The 19751-nt window shown below is 45.0% G+C and overlaps 1 protein-coding gene across 3 annotated transcripts in view; it reads left to right on the top strand.

The window, feature by feature from the left end:
- SF3A2 (splicing factor 3a subunit 2) overlaps nt 1–19481 on the top strand; it is a 31026-nt gene extending 11545 nt beyond the window's left edge. For all 3 annotated transcript variants that reach the window (XM_021008822.2, XM_021008823.2, XM_021008824.2), the window contains 6 exons: nt 1519–1565; nt 5749–5858; nt 13113–13162; nt 13500–13640; nt 17548–17616; nt 18245–19481. In XM_021008822.2, the coding sequence (XP_020864481.1) occupies nt 1519–1565; nt 5749–5858; nt 13113–13162; nt 13500–13640; nt 17548–17616; nt 18245–19336 (1509 nt within the window). In that variant the 3' untranslated portion in view covers nt 19337–19481. The remainder of the gene's footprint in view (nt 1–1518; nt 1566–5748; nt 5859–13112; nt 13163–13499; nt 13641–17547; nt 17617–18244) is intronic.
- The last annotated feature ends 270 nt before the right edge of the window (nt 19482–19751 follow it).

Raw genomic sequence — 19751 nt, 5'->3', positions numbered from 1 at the left:
ATTCCAGTATCTTTGCCACGAAAACTCCAAACGGAGTCATGAAGAATCAGAAAGGACTGAACAACGAAAGAAATTGAGGACGATAGTACCTGTAGTCCTATGCTGCCTTTAACCTCTGTGGGTTTTTCCTATGATCAGAAGTAGAATTCCTGGGGGGTCATGAGAAGGCAGCTTCTGAATACTGAGGTATGCCTGCATGGTGAGGTGAAACCTGGGCAGACATTCCTCAAGGGCTGAGTGTAAGAACATCATCTCCCTCATCCCTCTGAAGTTTGAAAAAACCGAGCAAGTGTTCTGCAGCCAGTCTGCAGAATGCTCAGGAATATGAGTCGCATTTGCAGTGTTAATTGAAGTTAGCTAGCCAGTGTTTGTGAGCTCATTGATGGTTCTTAGAAGCCTGAAAAACATGAAGTGACATAAATAAAAACTGTTCCTCCCTCCTCTTCTCCTCTTGTATCCATTTAGTTCCAAATGGACAAATCAAAGTATCTTCCTATGTGTGTGTGTGTGTGTGTGTGTGTGTGTGTGTGTGTGTGTGTGTGTGTGTGTGTATATATATATATATATTTATATATATATACACACACACACATACATACATATACATACATACATACACACACACACACACACACACACACACGACTAGAGTTAGATAATCTGGTAGACAACACAGTTGATGTCCAAAATAAACTCAGCAGGTTAGAATAATAGGTTGAAGCTAATAAAATGAAATGTAATAGGGTTAAATATAAAGTCCTGCTGTGCTTTGGTTCAGAAAATCAGTTGTACAGGATAGGAAGTATGACTCGGTAGTTTCATGTGGAGTTTTAGCAAACTGAAATTTTCATAAAACTCAACAATGTGTTTTGGCACCTAAAAAAAGCTGATGTGGTCCTAGACTGTATTCATAGCAAGTTAATATCTGTGAATGATGGTCATATGGAACTCTTTCCTTTTCAGAGCCTGTCTGTGGTATTGTATCCTGCTCTGGGCAGGGACCAGGTAGAGCAGAGGAGGGCATCTAGGATTAGGAGGAGGAAGACTGGACAACAGGCCTCAGACAGACTATATCAGTTAAAGGAACTGAAGACCCTTAGCTAGAGGAAGTGGGAGTGGAGGTGTGTGTGAGGGGTTGATGTACATTGTCTTTAAATATTGGAAAATCTGTCAAGTGAGAAAGGAATTAAATTTGTTCAGCTGGACTTTGGAGGACAGACTGGTGAGTGGAATTTAAAAGGGTAGTAGGATTTCAGCCCATTATAAGAAATCTCTAGTTAGAGCTCTCCAATAACATACCGATTTGGTTTACTTTAGGAAGGAGAGGGGGCATCTCTTGTCACTAGAGGTCTTTCAGCAGAGCGAGGGGACTTTTCCAGTCATGTTGTAAGCAGGATTCACACTTGGGCTAGCATTTGAACTGTGTGATTACTGAGATCCCATTCTCTTGTGTTTTGATTCTGTGAAACTTCTTATACTTTAACTTACCCTAATTTCTTTGGTGTGTTTTCCCCCTAGGGAAGCTACTTGGCGCATACTCAAGGAAAAAAGCATCAAACAAATTTGTAAGTATTTAAAATAATAATCTTTAGGGACCTGATGTTGAATTATTGGTTACTTGTACTTATTTCCACCTACCAACTTCCCTGTCTTCCTTTAAGTCCCAACCAAAAAATTCCGCCTTTTATGAGAAGCCTTTCTCAACACCTACTAATTCTAGTGCCTTTCCTCTGTTAATTATTTCCTTTTTATCGTGGGTGTAACTTGTTTGTAGTACATATTGATTTGCTAATTGTTTCATCTGTCAGGTTGTTAGCTCTTTGAGGGCAGGGATGTCTCTTTTGTGTATCCCCTGGGCTTTAGTAAGGTGTAGGCATTTAATAAATGTTTATTGACTGGCTGAGTGTCACCACATCTCTTTCAGCTTGGTTATTTGGTATTCAAAGTGCTGTTTTGAAACGCTCTGCTTTTATTTAAGGTACTGTTCCTTGAATTAAAGCATTCATGGGATTCTATGAAAAAGACAAATAGCTACAGATAAACACAGCCCCAAAACTTTATTCTTATGGTCATTCAATGTGGAAAGAAAATGGAAAATTAGTTGGAAATTAGGCTCAATTGGTTATATAACTAATAAAGTTTCTTACTGTTGGTCTGGAACAGGGGCTGACAAACTATAGGACTGCAGAGAATGGTTTTTATGTTTTTAAACAGGTATGTTGTAATTAAAAAACGTAAACCATTCTTCATACAAAAACTGCCCTCAAGCAGTAGATTGCTGTGGAAGCAGTCACTATTTGTCTCCAATAATGTCTCATGTCAAACAGTTTGTCTCAATCAAAATATATATAATGAAGTGTGTATTTTTACTCTTAGTGTTGTGTGGTAATTTTTTCTTTTATTAATTTTTTTTTGCATACCCATTATAGATAATTGGGGAAAGTGAGGATAATAAAGAGTCACAAGAAAGTAAAACTGTTAATTGTCTGGCAGTGAAACAAATAGCCATGGATGTAACTTGAGTGCCAAATTTCAAAATATCAGAGAAATACAAAAGCAATATTAACTGTCTCTAATTTAGATTTGTATTTTTTTTAAAAATAAATTCTTATTGCTGTATCTTATTTTTAGATCACCTATAGTTCCCCTAATACCCTTTCCCCACCTCACCTTATCCCAGAGAGCTATTTCTTAAAATAAAGAAGGAAAAAAAGAGGAAGAAGACAATTGAGCAAAACTAACCAACACATGGAAAGCGTTGTCTGAGGTTTTATGCAGGGTCAGGAGCAGGGGAGGAGGGGTCGTCTTTGATTTCTTCTTTGGGGTCAAGCTTGGCCGTTAGATTTGCAGAGCATTTCACTTATGTTCTTTCAGTTACTTTGTACGTGTTGTTTCCCTGGTTCTGCTTCCTTTACTCTTCATCAGTTTACATTTTCCCGTGTTTCTCTTCTGTATTCATCATAGTAATGATTTTCCATCATTCATACACCAAAGTGTAGTTAGCTGTGCCCAGCTGATCATCTTTCTCTTTGTTCCCAGTTCTTTGTGCAGTTCAGCACTTTGCATGGTTGCACATAGATGGAAACAAAGAAGGTGCCCATGGACCAGCTGAGCAAGCTGTGTGAAATTTTACTGTGCCTTAAGAGCTCAGAGAAAGCATAGGCTGAGTTAGATGAATGGATGGAAAAGGAAGTTGGCAGAATCACATTTACTTTTAAATAGTTACATCAGGTTTATCCTGATGTGCTGTGGAGCCAATTTAAAAAAAAAGTTCTTTGGTTATAGTAAAATTACGAAGAAATTTATAAATAAAACAGTAAATGCAGAAACAACTTGAAAGTTGAAACAACTTTCAGAAACAAATGAAACTATGATGAACTAAACCAGGCCGGAATGTTGGTTTATGTAAGTCAAAAGGGAAGTGAAAATTGTTATGAGTCAGCATGTGTAGTGGTAAAGTTAAAAAATACTTACTGATCATTTTAGTCACATCTTTTTTTACTAAGTTGCTTATAATTTGTCTAAATCTGGGGAAAAAAAGTTGAAAATAAAGGTTTGTGGGTTGTTTTTTTTTTTTTAATTTAAAGGCTAGGGCTTAAAGTTTTTAAAGTTATTGTTCATATGTTATTTAGTACAACAGTACCAAAGTTCTAGTAATGAGCATTTAAAAATCATTTTAAGAGGTTTTAGTTAGCAAGCATTTATTAAGTGCTTAGTAAGTGCCAGGCAGTGTGATAAATGCTGGGAGTGACAAGAAAGACAAAACAGTCTCAGGCTTCAAGGGGCTCACGTTCTTCTGAAGGACGACACACACACAACCATGGTCCAAACAAGATATGTACAGGCTGAAGTGGAGATAATCTTAGTGGAAAGGCCCTAGCATTAAGTGGGACCAGAAAGACTTGCAGAAGGTATGATTTTAGTTGAGACATGAAAGAAGCTGGAGAGCTCTAGAGCCAGTGGTAAAGAGGTGGAAGATTCCAGGCATGGAGGACAGCCGATGGAGATGCAGGGAGTTCCGAGGGTCTTGTGCAGGAGATAGGCATGAGGTCAGTGTCACTGGATGGAATTTCATCATCAGCAGTGGAGGAAGACAAGAAAGGGAGGAGGAGAGCCAGGTTGTGAAGGGCTTGGAATGCCAAACAGGTTTTATATTTGATCCTAGACTTAATAGGGAGCCACTGGAGTTTATTGAGTAGGGAGATGACATGGTCAGACCTGCACTTTAGGAAGACCATTTTGATAGCTGAGCTGATGATGGCCCAGGAGATACTTGTCATAGGGAGACCACCAAGCAGCCTATTACAATAGGCTAGGTAGGGAGTGGTAGCAGTGTCAGAGGAGAGAAGGGAGGGTTCGTAAGAGATGTTACAGACGTCAAATTGATACTCCTTGGCAGCAGATTGGATATAAGGATAAGAGGCAGTGAGGAGTTAAAAGGTGTCACCTAGATTGTGAGCTAGGGTGACGAGGAGGATGGTGGGACCCTTGACAGTAAGAGGGGAGTTAGGAGGAGGAGAGGGGTTGAGAGTAAAGATAATGAGTTCAGTTTTGAGCACATTGAGTTTAAAGTGTCTGGAATATATAGTTCAAGATGTCCAAGGGGCAGTTTGAAATGTGGGACAAGAGGCCAGGATAGAGGGTTAGGACTTGGTAAATCTGAGAATCATCTTCATAGAGTTGATAATTTAATCCCTAGGAACTGAGATCACCAAATGAAATAGCGTAGAGGTAGAGGAGATGAGGGCCTAGGACAGAGCCTTGGAGGACACCCATGGGTCCAAGGGTTCCACTGAATTTTGTTTAAAGTGTTTCTGCTACTACTACAGAAAGTTTGAGAACCATTGTTTTAAGGTATGTGTCAAAATGTTGTTTGAAGCCAACTGAGTCCATTTTTTAGGTTGTTAGAATTCTTGTCCCTCTACCTGAGCTGTCCATATATCCACAAGCAGAGGAACTGGTTGATATGAGTGAAGGCAGCAGGCATGTGGTGAATCTCTCCTGCTTGCAAAGCCTTGGAGAAGATCCCAGAGTTGAGAGCTGTCACAGCCAGGGGTACTCCATTTTGATTGTCATAACTTAGGACCCTGAGGTGAGGAAGGAAGATAGAATATCTGAGAGGCAGCAGTGATGATGTGGAAAAAAGACTCATAGTCTTGCCACTGATCAGCTCTGTGATCTTGGAGAGTCATAGCCCCCCAGCATAATGCCCACCTGTCAGGGTTGCCAAGGCAGTCACTTGGTTAGCTGCTCCATAAATGTGAGTGAGTGGTTGTTGCAATCCTTTATGTACATGAAGATTTACACTTCACACAACTCTTTGCCGTATATTTGTGGTATGGTAGGAAGAGAGCTAGATGGTAAAGCCGGAGAACCTGACTCTGTTACTTGAGCACGTTTTTGAATCTCTTTAGGCTCAGTTTCCAACCTAGTGAAGGATTTGGGGCTAGATGACCTCTGAACTTCTTTCCAACTCTCATTCCATCCTCACTATACCCCTTTGAAGCAGGCAAAACAAGTTGGATGATTGTTCTAGTTTCTAGATGAGGTGAAATGAGATCCCCATGGATGATAAATTGAGAGCTGGGGAAGGGGGGGGCCACAGAGCAAGAAGGTGACGGAGCCAAACTAGAACCCAGGCCTCCTGGCCCCTAGTTCAGTACCCTTTTTGCTACAATAAGAGAATCTCCCCTTCAGACAACTTAGAGACACGGCGCGTCACTAACTCTTTGTTGTGGTTGACCTTAGGGCTCGGAGAGCAGCCAAAGAAGCCAAGGAGGCTCCAGCCCAGCCAGCCCCAGAGAAAGTCAAAGTGGAAGTGAAGAAGTTTGTGAAAATTGGCCGTCCAGGCTATAAAGGTATGTGACTCAGGGCTCCCTCAGGCAAACTGGACTTGGAGTACAGTATAGCAGGTGGTCTCCACAGCTGCTCTTTGAATTGTAAATAAGCTTTTAGCTACTGTAATCAATGACCCTGAAACCCTCCCTGTACCTATAGAAAGACTGTTCATCTCTGGAATTCATACCAGGAATCCAGTCAACTCCTCAAAATCTCCTCCTAGCTCTTTCTATGGACCTTTCTGCCACACTTGATAACTGTCTCCCCCTCCTTTGTGAGCAGAGGAGTAGCATAACCAGAGAGATGCTTAAGAAGGATTATTGTATCACCCTCATTTCTGTTTCCAGTTTTTCCTCTACTTCTCTTACTTGATTTTTTAAAATTTGTATTTATTTATTAAATATAAATTTGTTTTATTTTTAGTTTTCAGCATTTACTTCCACAAGATTTTGAGTTCCAAATTTTCACCCCATCTTGCCCCTACCCCCACCCCAAGATGGCATGCATTCTGAATTGACAATTGTTGGCGGTGTGTCTGACCTAGTTGTGTTTAATCTTGCCTTGTAAGGTTCCCTTTGGTCGACAGTAATGCCTCTAAAGGAAGAAGTGTTCTATTCCTTTTCCTTTAAAACGAGTGTTTTGCCAACCATCCCAGGCTAATGAAAGGCACTAGAATAACAAACCTGAATACCCTTCCCCCTTCTCTGCCTCCCTGTCTTGTCGGGGATTTTTACCTTCTAGCACAGGACTCTCAGGCCCCCTATAATAGCATGCCATTTGATATTACTGCCTGCATTTTTCCAAAGAGGACCACACTCAGTGTAGAGTAGTGAGTTTTCTGTAGATCCAACACAGAAATCTGGGGTTTCTTTTTTCTGTCCTCTGCCCTCCCTCTCTTTTTTTATTGGTATTTATTTCAGAGAAAGTCACCCCCAGGGGAAGTCCTGTAGATAGGCTGGGCTGCTTTATGGAGCCAGTAGCCAAAAACCATTTGACCAAACAGGCCCCTTCACCTTTTTGGAGCTGGGCAACCCAGAAACCCTCTCAACAGTCTGAGTCATTTTCATCTTGTCTTTAAGCAAGCCTGATCCCAAGCCTGGCCCATGGAGCCAGGGAATGTGGAGAAGAAGGCCTCTTGGCTTTGTGGCAGGATTTGTTATTTTCCTAGCACTGTCCTGCTCTTAGGTGCTTAGATTGATTTTATTGTCATTTTTAGACATGGCTTTACTCCAGCAAACGGTTATTGAACACCCCAGTGTGTAGAGCACTGTGGTGGAGGGAGAACAGCCAGCTGTCTAGGGAGGGATAAGACGAACACAGGTAACTGTAATACACAGGATTACATAGGCTTTAGAGAGGTACAAAGTTAGTGAGAGCTGAGGTACTATGAGGGGTCTTGGAAAGTTTCATCGGGGAGGTGGCGTTTTAATTGGGCTTCACATCATGGGTAGAAATTCAGCAAGATGGTAAGGGAAGGAAGACAGTTCAGGCATTAGGGATGGCATGAGTAACAGCAGGAAAGTGCCATTTGAGGGGCAGAGGACAGGGCTGTGAAGTTGACCTGAGATTGGACTGCCCAGGTAGTGAAATAAAGTTGTAGTGAGGTTCTTAATGCCTTGTAAAGAAGTTTTAGCTTTCCTTGTTAGGCACTAGGGAGCCACAGACAATGTTTGAGCAGAGGAGTAGCATAACCAGAGAGATGCTTAAGAAGGATTATTGTATCACCCTCATTTCTGTTTCCAGTTTTTCCTCTACTTCTCTTACTTGGTTTTTTAAAATTTGTATTTATTTATTAAATATAAATTTATTTTATTTTTAGTTTTCAGCATTTACTTCCACAAGATTTTGAGTTCCAAATTTTCACCCCATCTTGCCCCTACCCCCACCCCAAGATGGCATGCATTCTGAATACCTCTTCCTCTAGTCTGCCCTCTCTTCTATCTCTCCCCCCAACCTCTTCTCTCATCCCCTTCTCCTTCTGTTTTCCTGTAGGGCAGGATAGACTTCTGTACCCCATTTCCTGTATTTCTTATTTTCCAGTTGCATGTGGAAACATTTTTTTAAACATGTTTTTAAAACTTTGGGTTCTAAATTTTCTCCCTTCTTCCCTCCCCACCCACCCTCATTGAAAAGGCAAGCCACTCAATATAGGTTATACATGTGCAGTTATGCAAAACACTTCCATAGTAGACATGTTGTGAAAAACTAACTCTATTTCCCTCAATCCTATCCTGCCCCCCTATTTATTCTGTTCTTTCTTTTGACCCTGTCCCTCCTCAGAAGTATTTGCTTCTAATTTACCCCCTTTCCCAATCTGCCCTCCTCTCTGTCATCCCCCTGCTCTCTTGTCCCCTTCTCCCCCTATTTTCCTATAGGGTAAGACAGATTTCCATATCGAATTGAATGTGTATGTCATTCCCTCCTTAAGCCAAATCCTATGAGAATAAGATTCACTCTTTCCCTCTCACCTTCCCCCGTTTCCCCTCCACTGTAAGACCCTTTTCTTTTCTGGTTTTTTGTGAGATAATTTACCCCATTCTACCTCTCCCTTTCTTCTTCTCCTAGTATAATCCTCTCCCATCCCTTAATTTTATTCTCCAGATATGACCCCTTAATCTTCAACTCACCCTGTGCCCTCTGTCTATCTATCTGTCTTTCTTTCTTTCTTTCTTTCTTTCTTTCTTTCTTTCTTTCTTTCTTTCTTTCTTTCTTTCTTTCTTTCTTTCTTCCTTTCTTCTTTCTTTCTTTCTTTTTCTTTCTTTCTTTCTTCTTCTTTCTTTCTTTCTTTCTTTCTTCTTTCTTCCTTCCTTCCTTCCTTCCTTCCTTTCTTCTTCCTTCCTTCCTTCCTTCCTTCCTTCCTTTCTTCCTTTCTTCCTTTCTTCCTTTCTTCCTTCTTCCTTTCTTCCTTTCTTCCTTTCTTCCTTTCTTCCTTTCTTCCTTTCTTCCTTTCTTCCTTTCTTCCTTTCTTCCTTTCTTCCTTTCTTCTTTCTTTCTTTCTTTCTTTCTTTCTTTCTCTTTCTTTCTTTCTTTTCTTTCTTTCTTTCTTTCTTTTCTTTCTTTCTTTCTATCTACATGCATATAATTTTTTCCCTCCAACTACCCTAATACTGACAAAGGTCTCATGAGTTATAAATATCATCTTTCCATGCAGGAATGTAAACAGTTCAACCTTAATAAGTCTCTTATGATTTCTCTTTCCTGTTTACCTCTTCATGTTCCACTTGAGTCTTGTATTTGAAAGTCAAATTTTCTATTCAGCTCTGGTCTTTTCATCAAGAATGCTTGAAAGTCCTCTATTTCACTGAATGACCATTTTTTCCCCTGAAGGATTATACTCAGTTTTGCTGGGTAGGTGATTCTTGGTTGTAATCCTATCTCCTTTGCCCTCCAGAATATTATATTCCATGCCCTGCAGTCCTTTAATGTAGAAGCTGCTAAATCTTGTGTTATCCTGATTGTGTTTCCACAATACTTGAATTGTTTCTTTCTGGCAGCTTGTAATATTTTCTCCTTGACCTGGGAACTCTGGAATTTGGCTACAATATTCCTAGGAGTTTTCCTTTGGGGATCTCTTTCAGGAGGAGATCAGTGGATTCTTTCAATTTCTATTTTGCCCTCTGGTTCTAATATATCAGGGCAGTTTTCCTTGATAATTTCTTGAAAGATGATGTCTAGGCTCATTTTGTGATCATGGCTTTCAGATAGTCCAGTACTTAAATTCTCTCTCCTGGATCTTTTTTCCAATGCGATATTTCACATTGTCTTCTATTTTTTCATTCTTTTGGATTTGTTTTACAGTGTCTTGATTTCTCATAAAGTCACTCTTCCAATTGCTCTATTCTAATTTTTAAGGAAGTATTTTCTTCAGTAATCTTTTGGACTTCCTTTTCCATTTGGCCAATTTTTTTAGGGCATTCTTCTCCTCATTGGCTTTTTGGACCTCTTTTGCCATTTGGGTTAGGCTATTTTTTAAGGTGTTATTTTCTTCAGTATTTTTTTGGGTCTCCTTTAGCAAGCTGTTGACTTGTTTTTCATGATTTTCTTGCATCACTCTCATTTCTCTTCCCAGTTTTTCCTCTACTTCTCTTACTTGCTTCTCAAAATCCCTTTTGAGCTCTTCCAAGGCCTGGGACTGATACATATTTTTCTTGGAGGCTTTGGATGTGGGAGCTTTGACTTTGTTGTCTTCTTCTGGTTGTATGTTTTGATCTTTTTTGTCACCAAAGTAAGATAATATAGTCTGACTCTTTTTGCGCTGCTTGCTCATGATCCCAGCCAGTTACTTGAGTTTTAAACTCTTTGTTAAGGTAAGAGTCTGCTTCCAATGTGGAGAATGTACTGTCCCAAGCTTCAGGGGTTTGTACAGCTGTTTTCAGAGATACTTGTAGGGACCTGTAAATTTTCAGTTCTTTCAAGGTGGTATGATAAGGGGCGAGGTGTTTACTCCTTTCCTGGCCTGTGTTCTGGTCTGTTAGTGACCACAAGCACTCCTTTCTGTCCTGGAACTGTGAGGAGGGTTTCCTTTCCACAGTTACTACAAGTTCCACTATGCCAGCATTCCTCCTCGCCCCAGGATCGCCCCTCAGAACTGTAACCCAGATCCAGGCATGGGCAAAGCAAGAGATTCCTGCCTCAGCACTGGCAAAGAGATCCCTGCAATCCCCCTTTGATCAGCCACTTGATTCCCCCTCAGTCTGTGGGCCAGAAGCTCAGGAGGCAGCCCCCACCTCAGGCCGTGCTCAGGGAATGGAGCTGAGACCACCTCGTTCTCTCTTAGCAACAGACTTTTCCCACTGATCTTCTAAGTTATCTTTGGCGTTCCTGGTTTGAGAAGTCTGGAAATCACCACAGCTGCCCGAGATTCAGTTCTCTGAGGCCTGCTCCAGGTTCACTGCGGCCTACGTGCCCACGCTGCACTGTGCTCCACTCCCAGCCCAGTGCAATATACTTTTCCTATCAACCATCCAGGTTGTCTTGGCCTGGAAATTTGCTTCACTCTGTCTTTTTGTGGGTTCTGTTGCTTTAGAATTTGTTTAGAGCCATTTTTTATAGGTATTTGGAGAGGTTTGGGGGAGATCTCAAGCAAGTCACTGCTTTCCCTCTACCATCTTGGCTCTGCCTCCCCCTTACTTGATTTTCAGAATCCTTTTTGAACCCTTCCGCGGCCTGAGACCAATTCATGTTTATCTTAGAGGCTTTGGATGTAGGAGCTTTGACTTTGTTGTCTTCTGAGTGTGTTTTGATCTTCCTTGTCATCATAGTAACTTTGTATGGTCACAATTTTTTTCTGTTGCTTGCTCATATCCCCAGGCTATTATTTGACTTTTAACTCTTTCTTAAAGTAGGGCTCTTCTTCCAGGGTGAAGGGCACACTGTCCCAAGTTTCAGGGATTTTGTGCAGCTGTTTTCAGAAATACTTCTAAGGTCCTGTACGTTTTCAGTTCTTCCAAGGTGGCACGCTCTAAGGAGAAGTGTTTACGACTCTCCTGGCCTGTACTCTGGTCTGTGAGCAACTAGAAGCACTCTTTTCTGCCCTGGAACTGTGACAAGGGTCCTACTCCACCGTGGCTGCAAGCTCTGCTCCCCATGTTCCTCCTTGTCCTGGGACTTCCTGGGACTGCAGCCTGGATCCAAGTATAGGCAAAGCAACAGAGTTCTCTCTTAGTGCTAACAAAACAGAGACCCTTGCCATCTGTGCGCTTAGAGCACCAGAAGTAGCAGCATGAGCTGCTGCTGCTGTGGCTGCTGCTGCTGGTGATTCGATGACTGCCAAGGCCTGCTACTGGTCTGCTGTGGCTGGAGCTGTGCTGGTGTGGCCTGCACTGGACTGCCCTCCTCTCTCACCCTGGTGTATCAGACCTTTCTTGCTGACCTTCCAAGTTGTCTTGGCCTGGAAAATTGTTTCGCTCTGTCTTTTTATGGGTTCTGCTGTTCTAGAATTTTTTAGAGTCATTTTTTAAAGGTATTTGGAGAGGTTTTGGGAGAGCTCAGGCGAGTCCTTGCCTTTACTCTGCCATCTTGGTTCTGCCTCCCTCAAGAAGGATTATTGTAGGGAAGGCAGGAAAAGACTTGTGTTAGGAAGGAGGCTGATGTAACAGTACAAGCTTTTGAGCACAGCTGCCCTGTTTATCTTTGTGTCTTCACTAGCACTTAGCACAGTGTAACACTGCATGTAATATTCACTTAATGTTGAGTGAATGAAGGGTTTTGATAATCACCTTAAGAGGCCTTCAGAGTGATTACACTTAGCAACAGCTTTTCAGGAATAGGATCAGAGGGTCAGAGGCTTAGGGCTGGAAGGCACCATAGAGGGCATCTGGTGTAAGAGGAGATACTGAGGCCCAGCGAGGTGACATAATCTCTCAAAGGTCACAGAGGTAGCAAGGAGCAGAGCCAGGATTTGAATTTGGATCTTCTTGACTAGAAATCCATTGCTCTTTCCACTGTGCTACAGTGTCTTTTGTGTGCAGTGCAAAGTGAAGTACATTTACAGTAAATATTGTTATTGCTTTGTGTACTTCCAAGATTCGGGGGATGCATATAAATGTTACTTTTTTTCAATATTTAAAATTTAATTAAAATTGTTTTCAGTTAACAAAAATCTTCTCCACTCTTCCCCCCTACCGTTGAAAAAAAAGTAAGGGTGAAAAAAGCCTTGTAACATATATATAGTCAAGCAAAAGTAATTCCCGCCTTGGTCATGCCCCCAAAATCTGTGGTTCAGTGTGCACCCCGAGTCCCTCCTCATGGATTTCATCATGGGTCAGAGGACAGCTTCTTTCAAAGAATCCAACATCTGCTTCCTCTGCTTTATCTGCCTGTACCTGATGACCATCCCCATCCAAGCAGGCAGCATTTACGCAAGTTTGCCTGCACGTTTTTGTCCTGCATGTGAAATGGCAGATAAATGTGCCACTCTCCAGAGCAACACTTTGTAAATCTGTGAGAAGCAAGTGTCTGAATTTCCGGAATAGTGCAGGCAGCTTGGCCCTCTCTGGCTCCCCAGGTGTGTGATGTGGAGGCAGCCAGCCTGGCGGTGACGCTTGCATCTCTGCCACCCCCGTCATTCAGCAGGCATTGCTTCCCTTTCTGCCATGTGCTTCATCAGTGTGGTGCTAGGCACTGCAGAGAACATAGAAGAGAATGCAGTCCTTGCCCTCAGGTTTCTTATGGCTGTGCAGGAGAACAGTGTAGGACGAGTGGTATAGTTCAGAGAAGAGGAAGATTGGGGTGGGCTTTGTTAGAGTGACCAACCGCTTCTTTGTCTGTCTCAGTCACCAAGCAGCGGGACACGGAGCTGGGCCAGCAGAGCCTCCTCTTCCAGGTAAGGAAGCCACCTCCCCACCCCCCATCACCCTTTGTGAATGATCGTGTTCCCTGTGTGTGAGTCCTCAGCAGAAAGTCTCTTTTCCTTAAGAACTCTGGTGCACATGTGATGAGGGTTCATAAGAGGCCAGAGAATCACCCCTGATCCTGCAGCTCTGTGTTGTATGTTCTAGCTGAGTGTTCCCATCTCCCGGGCGCCACCCACCCCCACTCCAGTAGGGAGGTGAAAAGAAAAGTGCAGCTGCTGTTAATGCCTTTTGTGTCTTGTCTTTTCCCTTTCTCCTGCTGTGTTAACCACACTCTGCTTAGTTGTGCTCCTTGGCCTGTCCCTGCAGATTGACTATCCTGAGATCGCAGAGAGCATCATGCCCCGCCACCGGTTCATGTCTGCGTACGAGCAGAGGATTGAACCCCCAGACAGACGCTGGCAGTATCTTTTGATGGCGGCTGAGCCCTATGAAACCATTGCTTTCAAGGTAATGTAGAAAAGAGCTGAGAGGCTGGTCTTCTTTCCCCTTCCCCCTCCCAGCCTTGTGCTTCCCACCAAGTCACTGTATCCTTCCTTTAGAACAGCTTCTCCAGTATTTACCGAACCCGCTGTACCCCTAACACTGCTTTAGGACCGTAGGTGGAAGGCAGGGGCAGTTGCTCTAAATCTGGTGGTTGTAAGTGAGAGTATTTATCCCTGCTCTCAAAACGAATCCCCTCAAGGACACCAGAAATGTAAGAGAAAATGCTGTAAGATAGAAAAAGGATGGTAGATTTAAAGCTGGACATTATCCTTTACGCTAGTACTTTCTCCCAGTCTCTGGTGATCCCAGATCCATCTGTCCAGCCCAGGTCTCCTTCTGAGCTCTAGGCCCACATCCCCCACTGCCTGTTCTACATCTTAAACTAGATATCCCAGAGCCGTCCTTAACTCAGCATATCCAAAGCAGAACCCATTATCTTTCCCTCTGATCCTCCCTGTTTTGTCCTCATCCATTCTGATGAGAGGCCCACTCTCCTCACAGTCACCCTACAGTCTATTGGCATTGTCCTTTCTCCCTTCACCACATCTCTCCTGTGCGTCCCTCTCTTTCCTTTGCCCTGGCTGACCTTATCCCTGGAATGCTGTCCCTCCTCACAAGCAACCTCCTGCCAGATGCCTTTCCCAGGCTCCTCTGCTGATAGGACCTTTCTCACAAGATCACCTTTGGGTATTCTGTACATATCTTCTCTGTACCTATTTATTGACATATTGTGTTCTTTCCCCCTTCCCCACTTCTAACTAGCCTTAGAGGGCAGGTTCCTTGAACTGTTTTTGCCCAACTTTCTATCTCCGCAGTTTAACACCTCGCCTGTCAGGTGGTGGCTGATCACCGTTGAGGGGCCCTTCTCCTGACCAGGGCCAGCCACTAGATGTGCCCTCAATCCCATCTCCTCCAGCACATTTTCACCTCCCTCCTCCCCTGTCTCTAATGCTGTCTTCAGACATGTCTGAATTCCTGCCATCCATCCTTAAAAAAACAAACAAACTTTTGCTGGAGACATCATCCTCTCAAGCTGTTGCCCTTTATCTCTCCTTCCCTTTGCTGATGTGACTAGAAAAAGCAGTCTCTGTACTCCTTGCCTCCATTTCCTCTCCTCTCACTCCTCAGGCCTTTGCAGTGTCCAGTCCGAGCTCACCTGAAGCTGACTGCTCTTTCCAAAGTCACACTGAGACTGCTCTTGATCCTCCTCCATCTTACGTTGAGGCCCTCGTTGGCTGGCACATAATCTGCAGCAGGCCCCTTCACTGCCAGTGTTCTCTAGGGCTTTGGCCTTGGGCTGCTTCTCTCCTTTCTGCACTCTGTCTTGGTGACCTCATTGGCTAGTTTAGTTACCTTCTGCGGGCAGGTGACATGTAGGTCTTTACATCCAGTCTCTCTCACCTGAGCTTTGCAGAGTCCTACATCGTCGTTCTGTACTTACTAGGCATTTCAGACTGTATGTCGTGAAAACACCTCTTGAACTTAGTGTGTCCAAAACAGAATCAATTCTCTTTCCTCCAGACCCGTCCCTCTTAGTTTCCTGGTTTCTGTAGCAGCCACTGCCTTGGCCTACAGCCAGTCAGTTACCAGATCTTGCCATTTCTACCTCCTCGGCCTCTCCTGCATTCAGCTTATTTTCCTTACACAGCCGCCCTGCCCCCCCCCGCCTTACCTTAGTGCAGGACTTCATTGCCTCTTACCTAGACCAAAGGAGCCTTCCAATTGTCTCCCTTCCAGTCCACCAACAAAGCAGCTGTGGCAATGGTTCTTTTCAAGCAGACATCCGACCACGTCACTCCCATAGTCAATGAACTGCAGTGCCCCCCCATGCTTTTAGGGTCACCCATGAACTCTCTTTGGTTTGCAAAGCCTTTCACAACCTGGCCCCGACCCATCTTTCTGACCTCATTCTACATTATCCATCTCTTCACACTCTGGTGCTTTCCCAGTGGCCTTCTCTCTGTTCCTCATGCATGCACACAGCACCTCCCTCTGTGCCTCGGTACAAGCGTCCCTCATGTCTAGGATTCTCTGTCTCACCTCAGCCTCCTTCCAAGATACCACTCACACCTCACCTACCATGCAGTTTTTTCTGATCCTCCTCACTGGACAGGTAGACGGTGCTGTGGATAGAGCGCTGGGCCTGGAGTCGCGAAGACTTGGGGTCAGATCCAGACGCAGACACTCACTAGCTGTGTGACCCTGGGCACATCACTTAACCCTCTTTGCCTCAGTTTCCTCATCTGTAAAATGACCTGGAGAAGGGAATGGCAAACTGCTTTTGTATCTTTGCTAAGAAAACTCCAAATGGGGTCAGGAAGAGTTGGGCGTGACTGAAAAAGACTAGACAGTAACAGCCACTTCGTGGCTAGTGCTCTCCTTTGCAAGCTGCCTTATGCTTAACTGCTTTATTTTATTTATACACACACACACACACACACACACACACACACACACACACACACACACACACACACACTCCTCTCTCTCTCTCTCTCTCTCTCTCTCTCTCTCTCTCTCTCTCTCTTTCTCTCTCTCCCCCTCCCTCTCCCTTTTCCTTCTCCCCCCCCACCCCCTTACACACACACACACACACACACACACACACACACACACACACACACACACACACACACACACACACACACAGTCTGTCTTGAGAGACTTTGTTTCCTAAAAGTAGGAATTGTTTCATTTTGGTATTTGTACCCCTGGCATCTAGGAGAGTTTCTGGCACATATCTAGCACTTAATAAATGCTTATTAATCAATTGATTGAAAGGCCCTCAAAGGTCATTTAGTGCAACCCTCTAATCTTACAGATGAGGAAAACGAAGGTCAGAAAGTTTAGGTGACTTGTACAGGGGCACACAGGAAGTTGGGCAGAACCAGGATTTGAATCCACGACATCTGATTGCATTTTCCCCACTCTGTCACCCTTTTTTGTAGCCAAGATCTGATTGTGTGCTACAATCATTAAGTGTATTAGGAGTTAGACAATGGCAGGCTAGAAGGAGGCTTCTTGGAATGGCTTCTTGATCTGGAGTTTGAAGAATGGATAGAATTTGGCTAGGTAGAGGAGGGTGGTCTTATCATCTCTAGGCTGGAAAACAAATAAGTGGAAGCCAGAAGTAGAAGGGTACATTTATCTTGCCTTCAGTGGAGAGTTTCTGTTGGAGAGTGATGGGAAATGTGGTAGCTAAACTAACATAGGGCCGGACCATGATGGTCAGGACAGGTGTGCCTGCATAGAGAATTTTGATATCTTCCCTCTAGGCATCCCTGTGCTTGCCACTGGCCTCCCCATCTCTACTGCAGGCATTCTAGTACTTCCTGTTAATTCTTGTCCCAAGAAAGGTGGCCTTTTGTGTGGGCAGACACTTAGCAACTGGGTTCCTTCTGGTCCAAGTGTAGATCTGGGGACAATATCCTCAAGATGAATTTTTAGCCTTCAGGATTCTCAGACTCTGCACATGGAATTCCTTTCCCAGTGTGGGCCAAAAGTACTCATGTGACTTTGGGCAAATCAACCTATTGTTATTTCCCACCAGCATCATTAGAAGATCTCTACGTATTATCATCCTAAATCTCTGAGCCAGAAGTCTGAGCCTGGTCTCTTAATGGTCTGAACCAGAGACCTTCAGACTTTTGGCTTCCTAGGGAGATGTTATATAGGCATTACACTAATGTGGTCCCAAAAGATACTGAATCCTCATAACTATACCACCACCACCCCCTTGCCTTGCTCTGCCTTAGCCCTTTCCTCCTTGTTTTTAACATCTTAACATAACGGCATGCCTGGAGGGGTAGAAACAGAAATCTAAGAGGTTATCACTCAGCTACCCCTGTCTGATCTCTTCCTTTCTGCTCAGGTACCAAGTAGAGAGATTGACAAGGCTGAGGGAAAGTTTTGGACCCACTGGAACAGAGAAACCAAGCAGGTAATCGGTAATTCCTTGCCTTGACCTAGATCATTTTTTTGAGAACTTCTCTAGCTTTGAACTTTTCTGATTTGGGGTTCCCTGTAGCCCCTGGTGAGTGAGTAACTTCACAGACTAGGGGAGTGGTCCTCTTGGTTAGAGGTGGATTGTACCTCCAGGGTGGGCATTTTCAAACCTCTGGGCGTTGCCAAATCAGAGCTCCTTTTTATCGCGTGACCAGATGTTGACTTGTCAAGAGTGGAGGCTTCTCCGGCTAAAATTCCCCTTGTAGCCACAAGTGTCCTCTGTCTACATTCACCACTATGGCTGTGGCCAAGGCCTTTGTTGGGCAGCCTCTGCTCTCTCGCCTGTGCAGCTCAGCTTGTTTTTCATTCAGTGAGACTGTTGGGAGACTGGAGGCAGGCTGGGTCGTGTCTGGGTTAAGGTCAGAGCCTCTCCTGGACATTTGGTTCCTGTTCCAAATCACAGGACAGCTTGGAGAGGCCTGGGCACCTGCTTTAAAGGAGGAAGCAGCTCCTAACCGAGCTTATTGACATTCCCTGGTGGAGGGTAGGAGAGTCAGCTTAGGGACCCCTGCTGGTCTGTCATGGCTCTCAGAAGGCTTCTTCATCTTTTGCTTTTCTTTCAGTTTTTTCTCCAGTTCCATTTTAAAATGGAGAAGCCTCCTGCTCCTCCAGCCCTCCCTGCTGGGCCTCCTGGAGTGAAGCGGCCCCCACCTCCACTGATGAATGGTTTGCCTCCTCGACCACCTCTGCCAGAGTCCTTGCCACCACCACCTCCAGGCGGCATGCCTCTGCCACCCATGCCTCCCAGTGGGCCTGCACCCCCAGGCCCTCCTGGGCCTCCTCAGATGCCCCCTCCTGCACCTGGAGTTCATCCTCCAGCTCCTGGGGTTCATCCTCCAGCTCCTGGGGTTCACCCCCCTGCTCCTGGGGTTCATCCTCCAGCTCCTGGGGTACATCCCCCGGCTCCTGGAGTCCACCCTCCTGCTCCTGGAGTCCACCCTCCTGCTCCTGGAGTCCACCCTCCTGCTCCTGGAGTCCACCCTCCTGCTCCTGGAGTACATCCTCCAGCTCCTGGGGTTCATCCCCCAGCTCCAGGGGTACACCCCCAAGCACCTGGGGTACATCCCTCAGCACCAGGGGTACACCCCCCAGCACCTGGGGTTCATCCTCAGGCTCCAGGAGTTCACCCCCAAGCACCTGGGGTTCACCCTCAGGCTCCAGGAGTGCATCCCCAAGCACCTGGGGTTCACCCTCAGGCTCCTGGGGTACACCCCCAAGCACCTGGGGTTCACCCTCAGGCTCCAGGGGTACACCCCCAAGCACCTGGGGTTCACCCTCAGGCTCCAGGGGTACACCCCCAAGCACCTGGGGTTCACCCTCAAGCTCCTGGGGTACACCCCCAAGCACCTGGGGTTCATCCTCAGGCTCCAGGGGTACACCCCCAAGCACCTGGAGTTCACCCCCAAGCTCCTGGAGTTCACCCCCAAGCTCCTGGGGTACACCCCCAAGCACCTGGGGTTCATCCCCAGGCTCCGGGGGTTCATCCCCAGGCTCCGGGGGTTCACCCCCAAGCTCCGGGGGTTCACCCCCAAGCCCCAGGTGTACATCCCCCAAACCCAGGAGTACATCCCCCAACTCCTATGCCCCCAATGTTGCGGCCCCCTCTTCCCTCGGAAGGACCTGGAAACATTCCTCCTCCTCCACCAACCAATTGAAAAGCTTTTCCTCCTCCCCTGCCAAGTTGGTTTTTATTTACACTGTATCATTCCCCCAAAGACAAGTTTTGGTGTTTTTTTGTACAGGGGTTTGAACTTTGTCCTCAAAGTTGATTAAATAGGTTTCTACCTTGTTTACATTGAATGGAATAATATGAAATAGTCTCATTAAGCTACTGTAGAGTCCCAATGACAGGTCACTGGGAAACATTCAACCACTTCACTGCCTTTCCCTAGTTCCCATGCATATTGGGTCTAGGAAGAAAACCTCTGAGTGCTTGGTTCCCTGACTTGTGCAGATATTCATAAGGAGCGTGTTGAGTTGGGGTTCAGCCCTCGTCCCTTGTCTTGTTTGAGTGGGTGGGCTCCGACACCCTCCCAAGGCTTGGCAAGAGTTCTGTCGAGTAGACATGGC

The sequence above is a fragment of the Phascolarctos cinereus genome, unplaced genomic scaffold (genome assembly GCF_003287225.1).
Source record: "Phascolarctos cinereus isolate Bilbo 61053 unplaced genomic scaffold, phaCin_HiC Scaffold_4;HRSCAF=312, whole genome shotgun sequence".
Classification (NCBI taxonomy): Eukaryota; Metazoa; Chordata; class Mammalia; order Diprotodontia; family Phascolarctidae; genus Phascolarctos; species Phascolarctos cinereus.
The sequence above is the reverse complement of the archived record's forward strand: the minus strand, read 5'-3'. Positions and strand labels throughout refer to the sequence as shown.